Raw genomic sequence first — 27346 nt, forward strand, 5'->3', positions numbered from 1 at the left:
CTGGAACTTCTCCAGAGCCAGCACTTTTTCTTAGATATAGGGCACAAGATTGCTCCTAATAGTCCAAATGTGCTCTTTCTATCAACCTTATAAACCCCACAAAGTACATTCTTGCTTTTATATTCTTGTCCTCTCTAAATGAAGAACATTGCATCTGCCTTCCTTACTACCAACTCAACCTGCAAGTTGAGCCCTCAAGGTGTATGACTGAGATCAGCGACCACGCATCTTCTTTTCTTGTCACCTCTCAGTGCTCAGGCACAGGGTAAAAGTGATGCAAAAGCCTTGGTCTAATTCCAAGGGGGAGACAGATGGCAACAAGTCAAGGCAAATCATCATTCTTACCTCTCCAACCATTTCCACTGCAGAAATCGATCAAAGTACATGCTTCCTTGGTAATTCGTGAACGGCTCTCCACTGAGATATTGATGAGGGCCCCTAGTCCAAACGAACAAGGTAACATTTAGTTTGCTTAGAAAGCTGATCTGCATAAAATAACTAAAGATGGTTTGCTCAAAACCAAAGAGCTAGTGAGCCTTTCCAGACTGTGCAGACCAATAATCCTTCACCAAGACAGGTATCGACAAGGAGCCTTCATATACAGGTCCTGCCTTTTCTCCCTGCACAACAGAGCCAAGATCTCACACCCAACATGATTCTTCCATTTTTTACTGAACTATCTCCTCAAGTACAACTACTAGATCCGTAAGGCATTAAGAGATGGGAACAAATTAGCTCAATTGGCCCAACGAGTCTGCTCCACCATTCCATCATGGCTGATTTATTATCGCTCCCAACCCCATTCTCCTGCCTTCTCCTCATATCTTCAAGCACCCTTTGTTAATCAAGAACCCATCAACCTCCTCTTTAAATATATCCAATGACTTAGCCTCCACAGACATCTGTGGCAATGAAGTCCACAGATTCACCACACTCTGGGCTAAAGAAATTCCACCTCATCTCAGTCCCAAAGGGAAGTCCTTATATTCTGAGGTGATGCCCTCTGGTCTGGGACTTCCCCACTATAGGAAACATCCTCCCCACATCCACTGTATCTAGACCTTTCTTTCTTTTCAAACCTTTTTGTTATACAAAAAAAATAACATGAGTACATTGAAGTAACAACACGTACAATGTCTCAAAAAAGACATTATCCTAAAGATTGAAAAAAAAATTTGTGATAACAAAAAAAACCTACTAAGCAGAAAAGTGAGAAAAAAAAAAGAACCCATTAGGTGTACAACCCCGGAGCCATGCGTCGTACAAAAAACTTCTATAAATAAACAACAAACCGCCAGCAAGAAAAGAAAATATACTGAAAAATTTACAATTAGATCGTGGAAAAATTATATCTATTAGCTCAAATGATAATAACGAGCAAATGATGATAGCATTTGCTCATTTGCTTTCTAGGCCTTTCAATGTTCAATAGGATTCAATGAGACTCCCCCCACCCCCATTCCTCAGAACTCCAGTGACTACAGGCCCCAAGCCATCAAATGCTCTTTGCTCACTTGCTTTCCAAAATTTCCCTCCAATTTTGTTCACTTACCCTGACCACGCTAATCCATGATTCAAGAAGCTGGAGAACATGGAGACTACCAAACAATAATGACACAAGAGATTGGAAACCAGATCCCTCATACCTCCATCAGAAAAGTAAATCACCATTTCTTTTTCCCCATTCAATTGGAGACATTTCTTCTCTCATGGAATTGGGGGCTGTTGGCAAGACCCCCATTTAATGCTCATCATCGCACTGTTCTTGAAAGGATGGCATTACATTTCCATTTTACCTCAGCCAGATCACCAACTGCATGTCACACCAACACATAATCTCAGCTGAGGTATCAATGCAGAAGGCAACTGTCACAAGTGCTACTTCTAGGATAAGATGCTAAACAAAATTTCTCAGCTGCCTGTCCAGATGGTCACAACATGGCAAGTATTTTTTTTAAAAGAAGGTTGTTCTGGAATTTTGTCCACAGTCCCTCCCTTGGACCAAGAACAAACTTAACTTTATGGTCACCTTCTGAGGCTCCCTGCATAAACTGGCTAACAAGTTATTACCCTTCAACCAAAATGCTGGAGGAACTCAGCAGGCCAGGCAGCATCTATGGAAAAGAGTAAATATTTGACATTTCGGGCCAAGACTATTTACTTTTTTCCATAGATGCTGCCTGGCCTTCTGAGCTCCTCCAGCATTTTGTGTGTCTTGCTTTGGATGTCTAGCACCTGCAGATTTTCTCCTGTTTGTGATTGCCCTTCAACCATCAGACTCCTGAACCAGTGTGGACATCTTTTCGCACCAAAACACTGAACTAATCACTGAACACAACCCAAGGACTCACTTTCAAGGCCTCTATACCTCATGTTCGTTGTATTATTTGTTTATTATTATTAGTTTATTTTTTCTATATGCACATTTTGTCTTTTGCAATTGCTTGCTTGCTGGCCTTTGTGAAGAGTTCTGCATTGACTCCATTGTACTTCTGGGTTCTACTGTGAATGCTTGCAAGAAAGTGAATCTCCAGTAGTGTTTGGTGACATATATGTACTTTGACAATAAATTTACTTTGAAATACTGAACTTTGAAGTCCAAAACAAAAAAAATAGAATTAGTGGGCGCACGGCTCATGTACATAGTTCACCAGGGGGTGAGGCCCTGGGATAACGTGAGAGGGTTTCGGGCTCTATTTAAAAGCAGGACTGTTTGGTGCCTGTTATAACTAATAAGCGCAAACAAAAGTGGAAATCCTTCAGAATTCAGTGGAACTGGGGCACTTGCTTGGCTGTTGATTTCCGATTCTGGTTTTTGTGAATACTGCAAAACAAAATCTGTTAATGTTTTGGATTGAACTGGTGATATAATATACCACAAACATACGCACAGTTGCACGCACGCACATGCAGTCATGCAGGTCCAATTTGCATACACACTCAGTGACCACTTTATTAGGTACATCCGTACACCTGCTCGTTAATACAAATATCTCATCAGCCAATCATGTGGCAGCAGCTCAATGCATAGAAGCATACAGACATGGTCAAGAGGTTCAGTTGTTCAAACCAAACATCAGAATCGGGAAGAAATGTGATCTAAGTGACTTTGACATGGTGCCAGATGGGGTGATTTGAGTATCTTTGAAACTGCTGGTTTCCAAGGATTTCCATTCACAAGTCTCCAGAGTTTATAGAGAATGGTGCAAAAAAAATAACAAAAAACACCACCTTGATACTGAGAGGAGAATGGCCAGGCTGGTTCAAGCTGACGGGAAGGCGACAGTAACTCAAATAACCACGCGTTACAACAGTGGTGTGCCGAAGGGCACCTCTGAAAGCACAGCACTTTGAAGCTTGAAAGTGGATGGGCTACAGAAGCAGAAGACCGAGGACATAGACTCAGAGGCCATTTTATCACGTGCATATTTGTGTGTAGGCAAACCCTCAGATACATCCCCCACCACACATATATCTGTTCATGCAGACTTGCACTCACATACTTGTTTGAGTGCAGGCGTGCGCGCACACACACACAGCACCAGCCTGGTGTGAGAAACAAGTAACTGGACATAGTGCTTCACAGATGTCCCTGAACAAATTCTAGCGATATGTTAGGGTTATGAGGAAGTCTTGTTTCTGAGCAATAGAAGAGACAGGTTACAGTGCATCTTCCCCATATATGGTGAAGAATGAGCTCACTAGACAAACTAGAACGAGTTCCCTCATCTTGGAGGCATTGCTTTAAGAATCCAGCTCAAACCTGGAGGACAGAAGTCTTTTTACTCCAACAGCCAAAGTGTGGGAGTTTCCATCAGCATCTAGAACTGACTTAGAAAAATCTAGCACTACCTCGGACTATCTCTCTCTCACACACACACAAAACTTTCACTGAATTTCAAAAGTTCAAAAAAAAAGTTCACGAGTAAATTTAATAACAAAGTGCATATTCGTCACCATATGCGACCCTGAGATTAATTTTTCTTGTTGGCATTATCAATAAACCTATAGAATAATAATCATAACAGAATCAATATAGGACTGTCCAACTTGGGTGTGTTCACTTGGCATTTAAATTACATACAAGACCATAAGATATAGGAGCAGGATGAGGCCATTTGGCCCATCGAGTCTGCTCCGCCTTTTCATCATGGCTGATCCCTCAGGCCCAATCTCCTTCCTTCATGCCCTGACTAATCAAGAATCCATCAACCTCTTCCTTAAATATACCCAATGGGTTGGCCTCCACATCTACCTGTGGTAATGAATTTATGTTCGTTTTAATTTATGCTCATTCAAGTTTCTGTTAACTCCTGTTTGCAACAGAGTGCTGCAACTACAAAGAGCGAATTTTCATGGCATTTATACCTTAAGACAATAAACTTGAACTTGAATTTGAATCTGCAGCAGACTGGCATGAAACCATAATTTGTACTTAGACACCTCAGGGATTGTGGTAGAGGGCGTGCCTTCATAATTGTATTGGGGAATTCTCCCCAATTCTTTAAAGTTTTGCCATAGATCTTAAATATGCTCTGGTCAGGGCAGGCAACGCCTTGATTTATCGTCTTGTTCAGAAGATGGCATCACAAACAGCATGGATTTCCGACGGGAATGCTACGGATTACCAGCCTGCGTTACGTGCTCAAGAGGATGGACTGGGACTGGAATTCATAATCAGAATAATGAGTTATGGCAAACGGGTTTCTAATCTCAGTCCAACACACAACGGTGGCACAGATTTTCGGGCCCACAACTCTGGCACTGCGTGGAGTTCGCGTATTCAACTTTTACTGCTTGTGTTTCCTCTGACATCCCACAGGGTTTGTGGATTAGTGGCCGTGATAAATTCTCCCTAATGTGCGATAGAGTGTGGGAACACTCATTGTGAACACAGGGAGAATAAAACAAGATTCATGGAAGTGATTCTTCTACAGCAAGGGTTCCCAACCTGGGCTCCACGGACCCCTTGCACAACGCTTTACAGCACAAGTGACCCAGGTTCAATTCCCGCCGCTGTCCGTAAGGAGTCTGTATGTTCTCCCCCTGACCGTGTGGGTTTCCTCCCACAGTCCAAAGACATACCGGTTAGTAGGTTAATTGGTCATTGTAGATTGTCCTGTGATCAGGCTAGGGTTGAATTGGGGATTGTTGGGTGGTGAGGCTCCTCCGGCTGGAAGGGCCAATTTTGTGGTGTTTCTCAATAAATGAACCAATTCCATGAATCTGGCTATCTTATTGGCTCAGTGTTAACAGTGGAATTTCTGTCATCTCTAGTCAGGTCTGAGAACACCACTAACTACTTTTTGTCTGCTCATCTCTTTGTTCTTGAAACACTCAAATAAACGGCCGTAAGAAGCAAGTTTGACTTCCGAGGAACTATCGGATCACAAAAGCATCAGGTTCTAACTCTCCCGGTGAACTCACATTCCGGACTGACCAGGGGACCTGCGTTTTAGTGGTAATTCAAGGATGTGTTTGTGATACAACATCAGCACAGTATTGCAAACCGTGAAATAGAACATAGAACAGTACAGCACAGGAACAGGCCATTCGGCTCACAATGTTGTGCCGACACAGCTGAAAGGCAAATCCAAATCACCCTAAACACTAATCCCTCCTACCTACACAATGTCCACATCCTTCCATCTTTTTTATATCTATGTGCCTATCCAAATCTCTCTTAAAAAACCTAATTTATTTGCCCCTACCACCATACCAGGCATCCACCACTCTGACTAAAAAACTTACCCCTCACACCCCCTTTGAACCTACCCCTAGATGCCATCTCAGAATGAATGGTCAAAATACTAAGGTCCAGGGGAGCATGCTTTGAGGCATTTGAATGCTCGTAGAAGCTCTGTTATAACTTCCACAAAGCTTGCTCCATTGCAGATGTTGATAAGAGTGTACGGTCTAGAAAGTACTTACGTTAAGCATTCGCTGAAGATCTCTTTACACGGGCCCTTTTCGAGGTTTTCGATGCACTGCTGGATGCAGGACTTGCTAATTTCGGGCATGTATTCCGGAGACTGTGAGGAATGAAAAAGGTAGGTGGTTTAAGAGCAAAATCAGCTGTGTCAACACAGGACAAGGTATCCTACACAGGGGTCAGCTAGACAAAGTAAAACTCTTCAACATTGTCTCAGTGTAAACCCAGCAGCCATTGGAAATGGAAAATGCTGGTTTGGATTCAGAGAGGGGATTTTTCACCTCCTGTACATCAAAGATCAACTTTATTCACTATATACTCAGTGACTACAGTATTAGGTACACCTGTATACCTGTTCGTAAATGCAAATATCTAATCAGCCAATCATGTGGCAGCAACTCCATGCACAAAAGCACACAGGCATGGTCAAGAGGTTCAGTTGTTGCTCAGATCAAACATCATAATGGGGAGAAATGTGATCTAAATGACTAATAAAATGTCCTGATGAAGGGTTCCGGCCCGAAACGTCGACTCATCGTTTCCACAGATGCTGCCCGACCTGCTGAGTTCCTCCAGTGTGTTGTGAGTGTGGCTACTGAGTGTCTGATGAATAAAGTTGATCTTTGACGTGCAGAAGGTGAAAAACTCCCCCTCTGAATCCAAACTAGCATTGCCCATTTCCAGTGGCTAGTGGACAATGTTGAGGAGTTTTGCTTGGTCTAGCAGAGTAAGTAAAATTTATTAGGAATTTGCTGTGGAGTGTCACATGCAACAAAAAATGACAACATTCAACAATTACTTGGAATAAAGAATTAGATAAAAATAGTTATCAGTACATATATGGAATTAATTGTGCATAAGTACATAAATATGCATGTATTTACAATGTAAATAGCATTATAAAAAGATGAGCAACTGGCTAACAATAAGAAAGAAATTCCCCAGAACATTAAACAAATTATCTTGTTTAATTTTTCCTTTCCAGAGATATGAATGTTTACATAACACCACTCAGGATCTACCAAAGTGCTTCAAGGTCATGCTCTTCGAATAATACTACCTCAGGCAGCCAATTTACAGTGAGTTCCTAGAAGCAGCAATGAGATAAATGTCCGGTAAATCTGTCACGCATGATCTTGACTTTGGAAAGAACAGACCATGATAAGGAAGGATTGTCCCTTCTTTTCAGAGAATGAGATGGAATATTTTACATCCTTCTGAGTGGGCAGATATCTATGTCTCACGTCATTAAGGGGACAGGCACCTGCCCACATATTAACATGCAAAAATCAGCAGAAGCATAGATAGAGTAGAGGGCAATAAATTCTTCTTCGAGGATCGAGGCACTTTTATCACTAAACTATGCAGTATACACCTCTGAGATTCGTCTTCTCCAGAAAGCCACGAAACAAAGAAAACCATGGAAGTGGAAAGAAAAACATCAACCCCTCCCCCATGCACAAAAACACATGCAGATGGCAACAAGAACATCAAACACCAACACCCCCCCACCCCCATGCAAATGGCAATAAGTACATCAAACCCCCTGAGACCAGGCGGCATGGGTTTGAGTTGAGGAGTAAGAGGTATAGAGGGGAACTGAGAAGGAATATTGTCACCCAGAGGGTTGTTCAGATTTGGAGTGTGAGACTAGGTGTACTCGTAACACTTGAGAAGAATCTGAGCAGCACTCGAATTGCCAAAGTGAGTGGGCTGGTAGATAGAATCTGTAATAAACAGGTAGAATCTGAATCAGATTTAATCTCATTGGCATATGTTGTATGCCAAGCAAATGAGTTGAAAATGAAAAGGGATTTAAAGATTAGCTTTGTCACATGTACAGTGAAACTTCGAAACACACAGTGAAATGCACTGTTTGAGTCAACAACCAACACCGCCTGAGGATGTACTGGGGGCAGCCCGCAAAAATGTCGCCACGTTTCCGCACCCGTACAACTCACTAATCCCAACCCGCACGCTTTTTTGGAATGTGAAAGGAAAGCCACGCTGTCACGAGGAGAACGTACGAACTCCTTACAGAGGGCAGCAAGAATCAAACCTTGATCACTGATTGCTGATGCTGTGAAGCGTTACACTAACTGCTATACTACGCTGAGTCATTGAAGGTGAAGCCATCCAGGCAGCCGGAGAATATTCTGATCCTCATGACATGCTGGTAGGTGATGGATTAGTTAAGGTATAAGGAGGTGATCCTCACTGCAAGATACTGAACCTCTGACCTACCCTAGTACCTGGGTCAGAGGAGCTTCTGAACAAATCACACTGGGGGACTTGAATGTCAAAGGTAAATGGTTTGAACCTTCTTGCTGGAGATGGCAATTGCCTGGTACTAATGTCACTAATGTTAACTACCACTTATCAACACGCCTGAATGCAATCAAAGTGCAGTGTTTAGTCTCTGCTCTTCCACACTCCCCAACCAGTGGAAGTAGTTTCTCCGAGGAAGCTGGGCAGCAGATGGACACGGTAATTTAAACGCCGGGCCGGATGGACCGAAAAGGCAGGGTGCCGGGACCAGAGGCAAGGGTTGAGCTGGTTGTGCTCTGCGACATCTTACTCCGCTCTCCTTTGTGCCGAGGCTGTGTCGTACCCCGCTGCTCGGGGCTACGTGTCTGCAATTTGCCTCTGCGTGATGGACTGAGACTATGGGCCTGCTCCAGCTCCAGCTCCAGCTTCGGGTTAATGGACTCAGTTTCATTCTGTGTGCTGATGCTTTCTTTATTGTGTGCATGATTTGCTTTGATTTGTTTTCTCTCTGTGCATTGGGTGTTGGACATTTTTTTAAAATTGCGTTATTTTCGGTTTCATGTCTTGTGACTGCCTGTAAGCAAATCTCAATGTTGTATAATTTATACATTCTTTGATAATAAAATGTACCTTTGAACTTAATTAAAACTTTACAACTCTGTTGAACTGTCGGGCAACTAAAAAGTCCACTCAACTTCTCTATCTATACATATTGCCTGATTTTCCTTTGTATTTCTGGATTCCACTTTTACGTGAGGTAAACCATTCCGGCCATGCTCTCTTCTTGCTGTTGACACTGAGAAGGAGTTACAGAAGCCTTCGGTCCAACTCCACCAGGTTCAGAAACTGTTGCTACCCTTCAGCGATCAGGCTCCTGAACCAGTGAGGATAACTCCACTCACCTCAACTCTAAACTGATTCCACAACCTACGCACTCACTGCCAAGGACTCTATAGCTCACGTTCTCAGTATTATTCACTTACTATCATTGTTATTATTCGTTTGTCTTCTTTTGCACATTGGCTGTTTGAGAGTTTTGGTTTGTGTGTAGCTGTTAATTGATTCTATTGTATTTCGTTGTCGTACTTTGAATGCCTGCAAGAAAATGAATCTCAGAACAGTAAAGGCATCCGTTAGTCTTGCGAGACCATGGATCTGCGCCTGGAAAGTCTTCACTCTCCAGGGCGCAGGCCTGGGCAAGGTTGTATGGAAAACCAGCAGTTGCCCATGCTGCAAGTCTCCCCTCTCCACGACACCAATGTTGTCCAAGAGAAGGGCATTAGGACTCATGCAGCTTGGCACCGGTGTCGTCGCAGAGCAATGTGTGATTAAGTGCCTTGCTCAAGGATACAACACGTTCCCTCGGCTGGGGCTCGAACTCACAACCTTCAGGTCACTAGTCCAAAGCCTTAACCACTTGGCCACATGACTACACCTCAGAACAGTATATGGTGACATATACGTACTTTGATGATAAGTGTACTTTGAGGTATAGAGGGTGGGGCTTGCATAGATATGGGCTGGACACGGGGAATTGGGACTAACTAGGTGGACGACTTGGTTGCCGTGGACCGATTAGGCCTCAGGGCCTGACTCTGTGCTGTATTGTTCTTAGAGTCTAATTGATGCTATCTGACAGCATAGAAGTGTAGCGCTTAGTACTATAACAGAGCCAACGACCTGGGTTCAGTTCCGCTGTTGTAAGGGATCTGTACGTGCACCCCATGATCGCGTGGGTTTCCTCCAGGTGCTCTGGTTTCTTCCCACATTCCAAAGGTGTACGGGTTAGTAGGCTAATTGATCATTTGGGTGTAATTGGGCCACACAGGCATGCTGGGCCAGAAGGCCATGTTGCCTTGCTGTATTTCTAAATAAACAACAAAATAACTAAGCTTCACCCAGAAACCTCAGCGAGGGGAGTTGGGAACAAATGAATATTTGTAGCTATAACCGTGCTGAATGAGTTCTACAATGTGCTGGAGTACCCCTCATTAACCATGTTGGGAGAGTCTGAGGCTAATTCCAACCTAGGCCTGTCCTTCACTGAAACAAAACGATGTCCCTTTAATGACCAGGAGGAAATCAGTTCATACAAGTCAACAGCATTTAATATTTCAAGAGGGATCAGCAATTCACTGCCACTCAGGAAGGAAAATGTCACCGTTCTTCATTTCCCTCAGCATTTATTTTCGTTGACTCAGCCTTGGATGATGAACTCGGAACACATGTCAAGGCATCAGGGACCCGCAGGAAGTTCGGAATGGCTGGGGGCAGAATGAAAAGAAACTTTGAGGAAAAGGACACAAGAGGTACTGCAGATGCTGGAAATCTAAGGAATACTTATGACCGGAGAGACTTTGAGATCCAGGTCAACAGTAGCCTTAAAAGGGGCAACACAATTTGACAGTGCGGTTAAGAAAATAGATGGCATGGCCTGTCTTCAAAGATTGGGGCACACAGAATAAGAGTTGGGACTTTTATGTCACAGATTTACAAAATACTAGTGTAGGCTGTACCTGGAGTATTGTGTGCAATCCTGGTTGCCAGAAGGAAAATTGTGATTGCACTGGCGAGAGAGCACGGGTGGAGGGCATTCTAACTGGTTGCATCACTGTCTGGTATGGGGGGGGGGGGGCCTGCACAGGATCTCGAAAAGTTGCAGAGGGTTGTAAACTCAGACAGCTTCTCCTTGCCAGCAGAGGACAGCATCAAACAGCGTGCCTCAAAAAGGTGTATCCATCATTGATGACCCCCATCTCTCACGACATGCCCCCTTTGCATTACTACCATCAGATTTTCAAACAGCCAATTAACCCATGAACACTACCTCACTATTTGTGCTCTCTTCTTGCACAACTTATTTTTTAAAAATATATATTTCTTATTACTTATTGTATATTTTATGTATTGCACTGTACTGCGGTGTCAAAACAATAAATTTCACAATGCATGTCAATGACAACTGATTCGGATTCGGGAGATTCACCAGGATGCTGCCTGTATTGAAGGACTACAGAAATGGGGAGAAATTGGATAGGTTTGGTTTGTTTTCCCTGGAGCAGAGGAGGCTGAACGGTGACATGATAAAGGTAAGTAAGATTATGAGAAGTAAAGCAACACACATCAAAGTTGCTGGTGAACGCAGCAGGCCAGGCAGCATCTATAGGAAGAGGTGCAGTCGACGTTTCAGGCCGAGACCCTTCGTCAGGACTAACTGAAGGAAGAGTGAGTAAGGGATTTGAAAGTTGGAGGGGGAGGGGGAGATCCAAAATGATAGGAGAAGACAGGAGGGGGAGGGATGGAGCCAAGAGCTGGACAGGTGATAGGCAAAAGGGAATACGAGAGGATCATGGGACAGGAGGTCCGGGAAGACCCAGAGGATGGGCAAGAGGTATATTCAGAGGGACAGAGGGAGAAAAAGGAGAGTGAGAGAAAGAATGTGTGCATAAAAATAAGTAACAGATGGGGTACGAGGGGGAGGTGGGGCCTAGCGGAAGTTAGAGAAGTCGATGTTCATGCCATCAGGTTGGAGGCTACCCAGACGGAATATAAGGTGTTGTTCCTCCAACCTGAGTGTGGCTTCATCTTTACAGTAGAGGAGGCCGTGGATAGACATGTCAGAATGGGAATGGGATGTGGAATTAAAATGTGTGGCCACTGGGAGATCCTGCTTTCTCTGGCGGACAGAGCGTAGATGTTCAGCAAAGCGGTCTCCCAGTCTGCGTCGGGTCTCACCAATATATAAAAGGCCACATCGGGAGCACCGGACACAGTATATCACCCCAGTCGACTCACAGGTGAAGTGTTGCCTCACCTGGAAGGACTGTTTGGGGCCCTGAATGGTGGTAAGGGAGGAAGTGGAAGGGCATGTGTAGCACTTGTTCCGCTTACAAGGATAAGTGCCAGGAGGGAGATCAGTGGGGAGGGATGGGGGGGGATGAATGGACAAGGGAGTCACGTAGGGAGCGATCCCTGCGGAAAGCAGAGAGAGAGGGGGAGGGAAAGATGTGCTTAGTGGTGGGACCCCGTTGGAGGTGGCGGAAATTACGGAGAATAATATGTTGGACCCGGAGGCTGGTGGGTTGGTAGGTGAGGACCAGGGGATACGGTGAATAATATGTTGGACCCGGAGGCTGGTGGGGTGAGACAGGGTAGATCATTAATATTTCCTTCTCCCCCACCCCCACGTGGTCATCATCATCGTTACGTGTAGTATCGTATGATGTGGGCGATCATGGTCTTTGGACTGTGGGAGGAAACCCACACAGTCACGGGGAGGATGTACAAACTCCTTACCGACAGCGGCAGGGTTTGATCCTTCACTGGTGATTGCTGGTGCTGAAGAACGATTGCACCAACCGCTATGCTTCTGTGCCACCCCTTTCCCTTTAGATCCCCTTTAAATCTCCTGCATCTCACCTTAAAACTAAGCCCTCTTTGCCTTTGATACCGCTACCACAGGGAAAGTGGCTGATGGGGTGGAGATAACCCATCTGGCCAGCTCCCTGCACGCTTTCCATCCATGCTGGGTTAAGTCTCAAGCTGGCAACTCGGCCTCGTTATAAGACAGACAACTGCTAAGGAAATGGCAAAAAGAAATGCTGCCCGATGTGCCATAAGGCTGGAGAAAGAACAAGGCAAGGCCAGGTGTAGCCATGGGAACATGGTGCATATCACAAGTCCTGGTTATGTGACCACTGACACCAGGCAGACAATCTCTGAAGAGTATTGATAATGGCTGGGGTCATCTGTCTTGTAAAGGCAATGGTAATCCACTTCTGTAGAAAAATTTGTCAAGAACAATCAAGGGCAAGACTACGATCACCCACATCATACAACGTGGCACATAATGAAGATGATGATGCTACTTTTGTTTTGAATATTAATTATTATTGAAAATCAACCAAAAAATACATTAAAGTAATCAAGTCAACATATCAATATGTTCAATAAGAATTAAATTATCAAATAGCTGATTAACAAAGCTAAACAATATATCAATAATAATAAGAAAAAACAAAGTGTTAAAACCATATTTTTTTTGAAAAAAGGAAAAAAGAACTCCTACTAACTAAAACAAAAAAACCCTACTAACTACTTCTAGAAATTCACATTTCGAGCATTCAGAGGGAATTAAACAACTGCAGGATCTCTCCTTGAAAGCAAACAGCCCAATAAATAAACCCCTGCACAATACCTGTACCGTGAAGGCTTAAAGTCAAGTGCAAGATTTAATAGCCAAGTTCTTTCAATGGCACAGAATCACATCTCACTTTCATGATGACAACTCACTGTGGCTGTTACTCGTCACAAGCAACTTGACAAATTAATGTCTAACGTAACAGACACGCAATGCTGGAGGGACTCAAGCACACCAGGCAGCATCTATGGAAATGAACAAACAGTTGACATTTCAGGCCGAGACTTTTCTTCAGGACTGAGAAGGAAGTGGGAAGATGCCAGAGTAGAAAGGTTGTTGGAGGGGAAGGAGGATAGCTGGAAGGTGAGAGGTGAAACCAGGTGGGTGGGAAAGGTCAAGGGCTGGAGAAGAAAGAATCTGATATGGTGGACAAGAGGAGAAAGGGAACGAGGAGAGATAATAGGAAGATGAGAAAGAGATCAGAGTGGGGAATGGTGGGGAATTTGTTTACCAGAAGGAGAAATCGATACTCATGCCATCAGGTTGGAGGTTACCTAGACAGAATATAAGGCGTTGCTGTTATTCCTCCACCCTGATGATGGCCTCATCTTGGTACGAGGAGGCCATGGACTAACACGTAGGAATGGGAACAGGAATTGTAATTAAAATGTGTGGGCACCAGGAAGTCCAGCTTGCAGCGGATGGTGCAGAGGTGCCCGATGAAGTGATCCCCAATTTGCAATTTGTTTTAAACTTAGATTTAATCAAGATGGTTGATTGCTTCAATCCCCATCTGTAAACGAAAGCTCCAAGTTATCAGCAGCAAACACTTGGACAGCATTTTACTTATTACTGGTAGAAACCTTCCGCAAATAAAGGTAAGATGATTGACAGCCGAACAACTATCTGAATGGAGTGAAGTTAGGAAAAGGGGAAGTACGAGATCTGGGTGTCCTTGTTCATCAGTCACTGAAAGTAAGCATGCAGGTACAGCAGGCAGTGAAGAAAGCATGTTGGCTTTCATAACAAGGGGAGTTGAGTATAGGAGCAAAGAGGTCGTTCTGCAGTTGTACAAGGCCTTGGTGAGACCCCACCTGGAGTATTGCGTGCAGTTTTGGTCTCCAAGTTTGAGGAAGGACATTCTTGCTATGGAGAGGGTGCAGCATAGGTTCGCTGGATTAATTGAAAGATTGGAGCGACTGGGCTTGTATACACTGGAATTTAGAAGGATGAGAGGGGATCTGATTGAAACATATAAGATTATTAAGGGATTGGACACGCTAGAGGCAGGAAACATGTTCCCGATGTTGGGGAGTCCAGAACCAGAGGCCACAGTTTAAGAATAAGGGGTAGGCCATTTAGAACGGAGTTCAGGAAAAACTTTCTCACACAGAGTGTTGTGGATCTGTAGAATGCTCTGCCTCAGAAGGCAGTGGAGGCCAATTCTCTGGATTCTTTCAAGAAAGTTAGATAGAGCTCTTAAAGATAGCGGAGTGAAGGGATATGGGGAGAAGGCAGGAAAAGGGTACTGATTGTGGATGATCAGCCATGATCACAGTGAATGCCGGCGCTGGCTCAAAGGGCCGAATGGCCCACTCCTGCACCTATTGTCTATTGTTATAAAGAAATGGCTGCCTTCAGCTATCCCGTGTACAACAACAGCACAGACTTCCTGCTCCCTCGTTTCTTGGCCCTTCAGAGTCAGATTTAATATCACTGCCATATGTCGTGAAATGTGTTACTTTGCAACAACATTATAATGCAATACATAATTATACAGGAAAAAAGTGAATTACTCAAAATATATATATAAAATAGTTAAATAAGTTGTGCAAAAAATGACATAGAAGATGTGTGGTAGTGTTGGTGGATTCAATATTCATTCAGAAATCCGGTGGCAGAGGGGAAGAAGTTGTTCCTGAATCATTGTGCCTTCAGGCTCCCGTACCTCAGTCCTGAAGGTAGCACTGAGATCAAGGCATGCCCTGGGTAAGGTGGGGGCGGGGGGGGTCCTTAATGATGGATGCCAACTTTTTTGAGGCATCGTTCCTTGAAGATGTCCTGGATACTATGGAGGATAGTGCCCATGATGGAGCAAACTAGTTAATGAGGGAAAATTCACTGGGGCTATTTTGTTTTAGAATGAAATCCCACCAGTTCTAGATGCCAGGGGAGTTCGGGGGGGGGGGGGGGAAATGCAACAGAGAGTTATACTGGATACACTGCAATCTGTAACATTGAAACAGTTGGTCTCCCCCCCTCGCTGTGGCAGGAGTGATATCTCTCAGAGAGAGAGAGCCTGTCCGAGATATAGAAGTGTTGGGATGGACAGTAGTTTTTGATGGAGTAGTTTTTTGAGGTCTCTGGGGGCTTGCTATTGTGGCATGGTGGGTGGTGGGGTTGATGGTTTTGCTGGAGCAAGTGAGGGGAGGGGAGGGTTGATGGTTTTGCTGCTGCTTGTGTGTGGGGGGAGGGGAATTCAGGGGTTCTAACACTGTTCTGTCATTCATTCTTCAAGTTTATTTTTTCTGTTTCATGGATGTCTGTGAAGAGTAAGGATTTCAGGTTGTATACTGTATACATTCTCTGATATTAAATTGAACCATTGAACACTGAAACTTGCTCAGATTCCTGTGTGGGACACTTGTGAAGGAATTAGCTTCAGATGGAACTACCCTCCACACGATCCTTACCTCCTCAGTAAGAAATCTCCGAATGACCTCATCGGCCTTCTCCTTCCTCTTCTCATCCGGTGTCACTTCATAATCTGCCTGGAGACAAAAGAGTGTTGAGCAGTTACAACTTGAGGATTGACAGCTGACATTCAACCATTAAACCACGGCTGATTCCTTTAACCCCATAACCCTTAACCCTTCTCAGCAAACAAGATCCCATCACTGCCTTAAGTACGAGGATTCGGCCTCCATTGCCCTCGATGACAATGAATTCCACAGATGGATACCAGTAGGCTGAAGAAATTCCTTCTCATCTCAGTTTAAAAGTGATATTCCTTTACTTTGAGGCTGTGCCCTCAGATTGAAGACTCTCCTACTTGGGGGCGGCATAGTGGTTAGCACTATGCTTTATACTGCCAGTGACCCAGTAAATTGTCCCGTGATTGGGCTAGGATTAAATTGGGGGATCGCTGGACGGTATGGCTCAAAAGCCCGGAGAGGCCTATTCCACACTGTATGTCAAAAAATAAATAATGCAAACATATTCCCTATGTCCACCTTGTCCGGCTCTTTCAGCATCCAGCAAGTCTCAATAGAATTCCCCTTCCTATTCATCCTTCTGAATTCCAAAGAGTACAGGCACAGCGACATGAAGCATCCCTTGTATGTTAAGACTTTCATTCCCAGGAACCTCCTTTGAACCCTTTCAAGGGACAGCACATCGTTCCTTTGATACGGATCCCGAAATTGCACACAAAATTCCAAATGTAGTCTGACCAAAGCCTTATCATTCTTGCTTTTATACTTTATTCTTGTTGAAATGAGTTCTGACATTGCATTTGCTTCCTTTACTACAGGTTCGACCTTGAAGGAATTCTGAACGAGGACTCCCGAGTCCCTTTGCACCTCCGACTTCTGAATTCTCCCCCTTTCACTGTAGGAAGTAGGCTATATTTTTTTTATCTTCCTAATGAGATACATAACTGAACAGTTCCTTATGGCGCTGTACTCAATGTGTCACTTCTTTGCCTACCCCCCACAATCTGTCCAAGTCCTTATGCAGTCTCACCACCTTCACAACACTACCTGTCGCTCCACCTGTCTTTGTATCATCTGCAAATGTGGCCACAATGTCTTCATCCAGATTACTAATGTACGTCTGAAATGCTGTTGTGCTAACACTGCCCTCTATGGAACTCCACCAGTCATTAACAGCCATTCTGAAAAGGACCCCTTTATCTCCACTCTCTGACCTCTGCTACGCTTCTGCCTTGCTAGTGGATTGCCTCTAACATAGAGTCATACAGATATTCAGTACAGAAACAGGCCCTTCAGCCCATCTGGTCCAATGCCGACCAAGGTGTCCATCCAAGCCAGACACACAAAGTGTTGGAGGAACTCAGCAGGTCAGGCAGCACGTATGGAAAGGAATAAACTGTCAACGTTTTGGGCCGAGACTCTTCTTCAGGGCGGAGAGGGAAGGGCGAAGATGCCCCAACTAAAAGGTGTGGGGGGCAGGGGAAAGAGGCTAGCTGGAAGGTGGCAGGTGGATGGGAAAAGTCAAGGGCTGGAGAAGAGAGAGTCTGATAGGAGAGGACAGTAGACCATAGGAAAAACGGAAGGAGTGGGGCTCAGGGGGAAGTAATAGGCAGCTGAGAAGAAGTAAAAGGTCAGAGTGGGGAACAGAGGAAATGGGGGGAGGGGAAGGAGAAATCAATATTCATGCGCTCAGGCTGGAAGCTACCTAGACGGAATATAAGGTAACATACATCAAAGTTGCTGGTGAACGCAGCAGGCCAAGCAGCATCTGTAGGAAGAGGTGCAGTCGACGTTTCAGGCCGAGACCCTTCGTCAGGACTAACTGAAGGAAGAATGAGTAAGGGATTTGAAAGTTGGAGGGGGAGGGGGAGATCCAAAATGATAGGAGAAGACAGGAGGGGGAGCGATGGAGCCAAGAGCTGGACAGGTGATAGGCAAAAGGGGATACGAGAGGATCATGGGACAGGAGGTCCGGGAAGAAAGACGGGGGGGGGTGTGACCCAGAGGATGGGCAAGAGGTATATTCAGAGGGACAGAGGGAGAAAAAGGAGAGTGAGAGAAAGAATGTGTGCATAAAAATGAGTAACAGATGGGGTACGATGGGGAGGTGGGGCCTCCTCCACCCTGAGGGTGGCCCCATCTTGGTACAAGAGGCGGCCATGGATTGACACATCGGAATGGGAATGGGAATCGGAATTAAAATGCTCAGCCACCGAGAAGTCCCACGCGGCAGATGATGCGGAGATGCTTGATGAAGCACTCCCCCAATTTACTTTGGGTCTCACCAATGTAGAGGAGGCTGCATCAAAGCTATTCCCAACTGTCTGCACCTGGCCCACATCTGTTGAAACCTTTCTAATCTATGCAGTTATCCGTGTCTTTGAAATGCTTTTACTGCACCCACCTTAACCACACCCCCCGCAGCCCGTGCCACACACCCATCATCCTCAGGGTGAAGAAGATGCCCACCTCAGGTTTCTACCAAATCTCTCTCCTCCCACCCCAAACCTATGCCTCTAGTTGCTGGTTCCTCAGACACTGTGCATCCATCTTATCTATGCTCCTTATGATGTTATAAACACAAGAGATGCTGCAGATGCTGGAAATGTTGAGCTACACAAAACAGCCTGGGCTCACGCCTCGTTTAGCAGCCTCGTGTGCAGCAACTTATCAAAAGGTAGAAAAGTAAGGCAAAAATCCTCCTTGCCTTGTCTGGCAATCTTTAGTGCTTATCTGCTTTTCACAAGGTTGAGTTGCTTTACCCAGCGCAGATGGAAAGCATGCAAGAAGCTAGCTGGATTCGAACCTGGGACCTCTTCTTCTGAGGTCCAGTGCAGATACCACTGCACCACCGGCACAGACCACTTTACCAAAGGCTTTCTCAAGACCTTTCATTACGACAGACAAATCAGGGTCTCAGCCTGAAGCGCCGATTGTTTATTCTTCTCCATAGGTGCTGCCTGACCTGCTGAGCTCCTCCAGCATTTTGTGTGTGTTGCTCTAGACCAGGGGTTCTCAACTTGTTTTATGCTATGGACCTATACCATTAAGCAAGGGGTCCGTGGACCACTGCTTGGCAAGCCCCCTGCTCTGGATTCTCAGCACCTGCAGAGCCTCCTGTGCTTATGAGAGGATGCTGTCCTGTTAAAGGTGTCGTCTTTTACAAAGACAGCAGTTTCACTGTTCAGTGTTGTCAATAGTCTATATTTCTGCTTTTGCTTAGGAAGCCCATCTGTTCAGTGCAGCCTTGTACTGGAGTGAGTCACTGTTGCTTCTCCTGAAGAAGGGCAGATTCAGCTCCAGTTATCTCCACTGGCCACCTACGTCCCAACCAACTGGCAACCCTGCTGGGTTTTGATACGGCTGTGCAGCAGTTAGTGCCATTGACGCACAACTCCAGCGACCTAGATTCCACCCTGACCTCACGGTCTGTCTGGGCGGAGTTTGTACATTCGTTCCTCCCCCATCCCAGAGACGAGCCGACTAGTTAACGGGCTGCTGTACATTACCCCCGTTTGCAGCAGGTAGCAGTTGACTACGGATATGGTTGAATTGATGGGCCTGCAAGAGAAATCAGGTTGCAGGGAAGTAGGGAGCTATGGGATTGTTCTGAGGGCCAGCAATGATTCAGTGTGGCCGAACGGCCTCCTCCTATGTCGTAAGGTGAAGCAAGAATATGAGAGAGATCTCAAATATAAGAGATTTCTGCATATATTGGAAATCCAGAGTAACGCACACACACACAAAGCCATTGGTCAGACTGCACTTGGAATATGGTAAATGGTTTTGGATGTGCTGGCATTGGAAAGAATCCAGAGGAGGTTCACGAGAATGATCCCAGGTATGAATGGGTTAATGTATAAGAAGCAGTTGATGGTGTGGGCTTGTACTCATTGGAGTTTAGAAGGATGGGTTGGGGGGGTGGAATTATATAATTGAAACCTCTCAAATATTGAAAGGCCTAGTTATGTGGAGAGGAGTGAGGGAGTCTAGAACCAGAGGGCATAACCTCAAAATGCAAGGACATTCCTTTTGAACAGAGATGAGGAGGAATTGCTTTGGCCAAAGGGTGGTGAATCTGTGGAACTCATTGCCATGGATAGCTGAGGCCAAGTCACTGAGGTTTTTAAAGCAGAGGTTGATAAAGTTCTTGATTTTTAAGGGTGTCAAAGGTTATGGGGAGAAGGTAGGAGAATAGAATTCAGAAGGACAATAAATCAGCCATGATGGAGTGGTGGAGTAGACTCAATGGGCCAAATGGCCTAATTCTGCTCCCATGTCTTATGGTTTAAAATGCTGGAAGAACTAAGCAGGTCAGGCAGTATCTATAGAAATGAAAGAACAGTTGACATTTTGGGCCGAGACCCTTCATCACGACTGGAAAGGAAGGGGTAAGAAGCCAGAATAAGGAGGTGATGGGGGTGGGGGTGCAGAGGGAAAGGATTACAAGCTGGGTATTATAGAAAAATGTACTGTGGCAACCAGCACTGGGTTTTGAAAATCAAAGAGGCGGCTGCTGGAGGAACTTCAAAGTTAGCACTTCAATGACAGCAACACAGGAAATACTGGAACAGAAATTTGGCTGAGCAGAGGAAGTCCACAGGTATCGTCTTACAATACAGCCTGAGGCAAACGCAGGAGCCAAATCTTGTGCGATAAGTGCCTCCTACACTGCGAGGGAGAGACAGGATCTTGCGGATGGAAGCCCCATTCCAAATTCCAGCTTCGGCGGTAAAACTCCCATCGCCTGCCATCAGCTCCGCTTCGGACGGCAGCGAGGAGATTGCCCGCCACCCTGCCGTCCAAGTGCAGTGATTGATCGGTGTGTGTACAGGCATTCTGGCAGAGATTCACCCGGCAGCCCTCTCACCAAGTCAAGGACAGCAGATTGTGTGCCAGTGTATGCAGTAGCTCTCAGTAGACATGTGTGAATGTTATCAACCACTTCAGATAATCAGCCATTCTAGTCTTGTGCCTCGCTTTTAATCCCTCTCTGTTCTTCGGCCAACTTCAGATTTCATTCCTCTCCACCTTTTACCAGTCTGCCCCAGCCTGCACCGCCACCCATTCTGTCAGTACATTCCCCACCTCCCTGCCTCCATCCTGGCACGGGCTGCCCTTTCCGTCCTCTCCACTGCTTCCCTCTTGACCTGCAACTTTACACCTTACATTTCATTCCAGTTCTCTGGAGAAGCTGTCAGCCTGAAACGACATCCCGATTTCTCCCTCCGTGAATGCTACCTGGCTTGCTGAGCACCTCCAGCATTTTGAAATTTTGATCACAGATTTTTGGTGTCTGCAGGGTTTTGATTCCAGCTGACTGTCTACCAGGTATGCGAGGTACAGCCATTGCATGGAGTGGCAAGACAGACATGGCAGCCAACGACGGGTAGTGTGGTACCACGGCGTTATGAGGAAGTTTGTTCACGGGTTTGGGAAGTGAGACAGAAAATCCTGATTACAAATAAGCACATCTACCATTTATTTACAGACAAACGGTAAAACATTCAAGCAGACATCTAAGTCAACCAAACATAGAAAAAACTATGACAGTAAACATTCAGTAACACTTCAAACTCAACAGGTACTTCATTAAGTCTCCCCAAGTTATGCAACTTCTGTACAAAACTAAACATTCAACAGGTATTCAGCCAAGTGTGAGAGTGGGCCCTCCAGCATGGTTCTTCAGCAAAAGTCGCATCTTCAGTGCGAAGGGGAGCCCCTGGAGACAAAGGACAGCTTGCAGGTCTCTCGCACGTGATATTCTTATGTCCCTGAGGCTTCTGAAACCAGACACCAGTGCCGCAGCGAGCAAGGTAACCAATGGGAAAGAGCTGTTGCATTCCTCGAATGGGCCAATCAGCAACTGGCAAGGCAAACGCGGCTTTCAACCAACAGGTAAACCTACCCTTCGCGTTAAACATGGAGCCTGCAATGTGCACGTGATATTGCAGAATCTGCAACAAAGGTACATTGGTAAAGAGGTGTCACCTTTCCCTCACTTCTAGTGCTGCCCCCAGCCCTGCTTTTCTCTGCAATCTTGAAGGTTAAAGATTAGCTTTGTGTGTCTCGGTACAGTAAAATGTGTCGACTGCGTCAGTGACCAATACAGACCAAGCATGTACTGGGGGCAGCCTGAAAGTGTCACATTGCTTCTGGTGCCAACATAGCATGCTTACAACTTACAACCCCTAATGTCTTTGGAATGTGGGAGGAAAACCAAAGTATTCCTTGGCCAAACACTTTAATTCCAATTCCCAATCCCATTCCGACATTCCAGTCCATGGCCTCCTCTTGTGCCAAGATGAGGCCACCCTTAGCGTGGAGGAACAACGCCTTATATTCTGTCTGGGTAGCCTCCAACCCAATGGCTTGAATGTTGATTTCTCTTCTGGTTAAAAAAAATAATTCCCTCTCTCTCCTCTCTTCTTCTATTCCTCAATCTGGCCTCTTACCACTTCTCACCTGCCTATCACCTCCTTCAGGTCCCCTCCTCCTTCCCGTCCCCTCCTCCTTCCCTTTCTCCTATGTTCTACTCTCCTCTTATTAGATTTCTTCCTCTCCAGCCCTTTACCTTTCCACTCACCTGGCTTCACCTGTTACCTTCCAGCTTGTCTTCCTTCCTCCCCCTCCATTTTTATTTTGGCACTTTCCCCCTTCCTTTCCAGTCCTGATGAAGGGTCTCAGCCTGGAACGTCGATGGTTTATCCATTTCTGTAGACGCTACCTGACCTGCTGAGTTCCTCCAGCATTTTGTATATGTTATCCAGTGGAGTGGGCACGTGGCCAAGTGGTTAAGGCACTGGACTAGCGACCTGAAGGTCGTGATTTCAAGCCCCAGCCGAGGGAACATGTTGTGTCCTTGTGGCACTTAATCACATATTGCTCTGTGACGACACTGGTGCCAAGCTGTATGGGTCCTAATACCCTTCCCTTGGACAACATTGGTGTCGTGGAGGGGGGAGACTTGCATACAACCTGTTTCCCATACAACCTTGCCCAGGCCTGCGCCCTGGAGAGTGAAGACTTTCCAGGCGCAGATCCATGGTCTCGCAAGACTAACGGATGCCTTATCCAGTGGAAAGCCCAATGCAGTCACAGGGAGAACATACAAACTCCTTGCAAACAGTGGTGGGAATTGAACCCTTAATCACTGTCACGGTGAAGCGTTATGCAAATTGCTACATTACCCTGCTCACACAGTGATCTTCTGATCAACCTCAGGATTTTCCTTTTGGAAAACTACTTAGACCAACAGAGTGTGGACATATGCCCTTTGACCCAGCTTGCCCATGCTGACCTTAATGTACATCTAAGCTGAACCTATTTGCTTATATTTAGAGTCAAAGACAGAATCTTACAACACAAAAACAGACCCTTCATCCCCACTCATCCATGTTGATCGAGATCCCCATCTAAGCTGGTCTCACTTGTCTGCATTTGGTCCATATCTCGCTCTGTTAGGATTCATATCAGGAGGACTAGCATATAAAAGGAGGAATGTAATGTTGAGGCTTTATAAGGCACTGGTGAGGCGTCACTTGGAGTATTGTGAGCAGTTCTGGGCCCCTTATCGAAGAAACGATGTGCTGACATTGGAGAGGGTTCACAAAAACTATTCCTGGATAGAAAATTTGTCCTATGATGAGTTTTTGATGGCTCTGAGCCTGCACTCACTAGAATTCAGAAGAATGAGGGGTGACCTCATCGAAACCTATCTAATCTAGAAAGACCTTAATAGAGTGGATGTGGAGAGGTTGGTTTCTGTGGTGGGGGAGTCTAACACCAGAGGGGACACAGTCTCAGAATAGAGAGTTGTCCGTTTAGAATGGAAATGAGCAGGAATTTCTTTAGCTAGAGAGTGGTGAATCTGTGGAATTCGCTGTCACAGGCAGCTGTGGAGGTCAAGTCACTGAGTATATTTAACGCAGAGTTTGATAGATTCTTGATTAGTCAGGGCGTGAAGGGATATGGGGAGGAGACAGGAGATTAGGGCCAAGAAGAAAATAGATCACCCCAATGAAATAGCAGAGCAGACTCGATGGACCAAATGGCCTAATTCTGCTCCTACATCTTATGGTCTAAACGTTTTCCAATCCATGTACCTGTCCAAATATCTTTCAGACGCTGTAATGGTACCCACGTCAACTCCTTCCTCTGGCAGCCCACTCCATATATGCATGACCCACTGCGACAAGAAGTGACCCCTCAGGTCTCTTCTAAATCTTTCTGGTTCACCTTAAATCCACAGCTGCTCAGAGATGTGGAGGAGGGGCACATAGCTCCCAATTACACAGGATCCACCAGTCAAAATCTTCCTTGGTGTACTCTTCGATACAGAAGTACATGCCGAGGGACGTACTGATGCCTGGTGCAGCTCTGGGGGAAAGCATTGTAATCTGGGCTCCTTCCACTACCTCACAAAAAGGGGCCGAGTCAGGCGGGGAATGGTGTACTGTTATCCCTGTGGGCCATCTAAACGGCAATGGTGCTAGGGTTTTAAAAATAGGCATCCGTTAGTCTCATGAGACCATGGATTTGCGCCTTGGAAGGTTTCCAGGGCTCAGGCCTGGGCAAGGTTGTATGGGAGACCAGCAGCTGCCCATGCTGCAAGTCTCCCCTCTCCACGCCACTGATGTTGTCCAAAGGAAGGGCATTAGGACCCAAACAGCTTGGCACTGGTGTCGCCGCAGAGCAATGTGTGGTTAAGTGCCTTGCTCAAGGACACACACGCTGACTCAGCCAAGGCTCGAACTAGCAACCTTCAAATCAGTAGACGAACGCATTAACCATTTGGCCACGCGCCAACACTGCTAGGGTTTTAAAAATAGGTTAATATTAATGAATGCAGCAATGAGTGAAAAAGATTTTGCACTGTTTCTTTTTTGGTATATAATATTATGAAGAAAGTTTATTTTTGAAAGCGTATAAAAAAAAAATTCTCCTGAACTCATGAGCCAACTTGGGGAGAAGATCTCAAAATATCCCAGTGCCTCCCTGTGTGAGACTATTTCCCTCGGAACAGAGGGAGAGATTTAGAATTTCCACAGGACTGACCGCGGCCCCCCCCCCAAACACACGATTGACCACGGATTCCACCCTTCTCCCCCACACACGACTGACTGCGGCCGCCCACACAGACACTACTCGCTGGTTTTTGTAGCACTAAAGAAAGGGTGTTTAAAATGGATTTTCAGGTTGACAAACAAGCCTGTGAGTGGGAACCACGCCAACTCTAAAAGCCGTAAAGTAAACCAGCTGCCTTTGAGAAATAGATAATGGGGTTTGACACAGACAGGGAATGACAGGGAATACTGCTCTGCGGTAGAGAAATCTGAATGCAGCAGTAAAGCATTTGTATAAATACTGGGAAATAACAGCAAAGACCAGGATTCTCAAAGCACTTTGCGGCTCATTAATTACCTGTAATGAAATGGAGATGAAGTCCCACGAGCACTGGTTGGGTAATAGCTAGCAAATCCGTACAGGGGATGGAAGATGAGAAGTAAAATTATTAGCCATGGGATTTTCCCTGCTTCTTCCATCAACGGCATGCACCTTTTACATTTCTCTTAAGATTGACAGAGCCTTGATTAAGTGTGCCATTATTCTCTGACGCTGCACTCCAAGTCTGAGGAGCTGGGGTATGGGTTGAACACAGAACATAGCAGAGTACAGCACAGCACAGCACAGTCCTTTCGGTCCATGGTGTCGTGCCAACATCCAAGATCAATGCCCTCTTCGCCCGCAGATTTTTGCATAATGAAAAGAAATTCTCAATGTAAGAATCTCTTTACTGTCCCTGTTGTATCTGCATCTAGCAGAATCAGAACCAGATTTAACATCACTGGCATATGTCAATGCAGCAGTACAATGAAATACTTAATAATAGGGGGGAAAAAACCATGAATTACAGTTAGTGTATGTATTAACTAGTTAAATTGAGTAAGTAGGGCAAAAATGAAAATGAAAAAAGTAGTGAGGTAGTGTTCATTGCCCATTCAGAAATTGGATGGCAGAGGGGAAGAAGCTGCTTCTAAATTGTTGGGTGTGTGCCTTGAGGCTTCTGTAGCTCCTTCCTGATGGTGACAATGAGGACAAGGAATGACCTGGGTGATGGGGGTCCTTAATGATGGACGCCGTCTTTTTGAGGCATCGCTCCTCGAAGACGTCTTGGATATCACGGAGGCCACTGCCCTTGATGGAGCTGTCTGAGTTTACAACTCTCTGCAGCTTATTTTGATCCTGTGCAGTAGCCACCTTCCCCTACACCAGACGGTGATGCAGCCAGTTAGGATACTCTCCACAGTACATCTGTAGAAATTTGCGAGCTTCACCTCTGGCAGTGTATTCCATGCACCCACCACTCTCTTTGCAAAAAACCTACCTCCGCATGCCCCCTTATACTTCCCTCCAAACACTATAAAATTATGACCGCCCACATGTATTAGGCATTTCCCCCCTAGGAAACTGGCGCTGGCTGTCCCCTCTATGACTCTTACCGTTTTGCACACATCTATCAAGTCATCCTTCACTCTCCTTTTCTCCAAAGCAAAAAGCCCTAGCTTGCTCAATCTGCAACTAGAGGTCATGGGTTAAGGGTGAAAGGTGAGAAGTTTAAGGGGAGCATGAGGGAAATCTTCTTCACTCAGAGGGTGGAGTGAGAGTGTGGAACGAGCTGCCAGTGCAAGCGAACTTGATATCAATGTTTAAGAGAAGTTTGGATGAGCACATGGATGGTAGGGGTATGGAGGGCTATGGCCCTGATGCAGATCAATGGGAGCAGGCGGTTTAAATGGTTTGGCATGGGCCAGATGGGCTGAAGGGCCTGTTTTTGTGTTGTACCTTTCTACGACCCGAACTTCATAAAATACTCTTTAATCCAGGCAGCATCCTGGTAAATCTCCTCTGCACCTTCTCTAAATATTCCATGTCCTTCCTATTGAATGCCAGCATTCAGAATCCGCCATGTAGGCCCCCTCTGTCCAAGATTAACATCAATAAAGGACTGGAGGTGATTGCACTGAATTACTGTACATTGTTTTAGCTCTAACATCAGCTTTACTATCCAAGTGACTGGCAGAATTTCTCAAAACCATTCTGATTCCAAGGATCTTGAAGTGCAGGGGGAGGGATTTTCAATCTAATTCTGACTGAATCAATTACCCCAACAACTATGCAATAATAATCAAAGGGAGGAGAAAACATAGGCTATTCCATCACACTTTTCAGCAACCCAGTTCATTGCTGACCTCTGGTGCTGTCTATGTGGAGTTTGCATGCTCTTCCTAT

The 27346-nt window shown here is 45.5% G+C and overlaps 1 protein-coding gene across 2 annotated transcripts in view; it reads right to left on the bottom strand.

Annotated features, from left to right (window-relative positions):
• Positions 1 to 27346, bottom strand: part of LOC134351039 (G protein-coupled receptor kinase 5-like) — a 227338-nt gene that overhangs the window by 51101 nt on the left and 148891 nt on the right. The window contains exons 4-6 of one of the 2 annotated variants that reach the window (XM_063057030.1): positions 16034 to 16111; positions 5932 to 6032; positions 346 to 438 (exon numbers count right to left, since the gene is read on the bottom strand). In XM_063057030.1, the coding sequence (XP_062913100.1) occupies positions 346 to 438; positions 5932 to 6032; positions 16034 to 16111 (272 nt within the window). The remainder of the gene's footprint in view (positions 1 to 345; positions 439 to 5931; positions 6033 to 16033; positions 16112 to 27346) is intronic. The other variant, XM_063057032.1, reaches the window with a different exon arrangement.

This window comes from Mobula hypostoma, chromosome 8, assembly GCF_963921235.1.
Source record: "Mobula hypostoma chromosome 8, sMobHyp1.1, whole genome shotgun sequence".
NCBI classification, from domain to species: Eukaryota; Metazoa; Chordata; class Chondrichthyes; order Myliobatiformes; family Myliobatidae; genus Mobula; species Mobula hypostoma.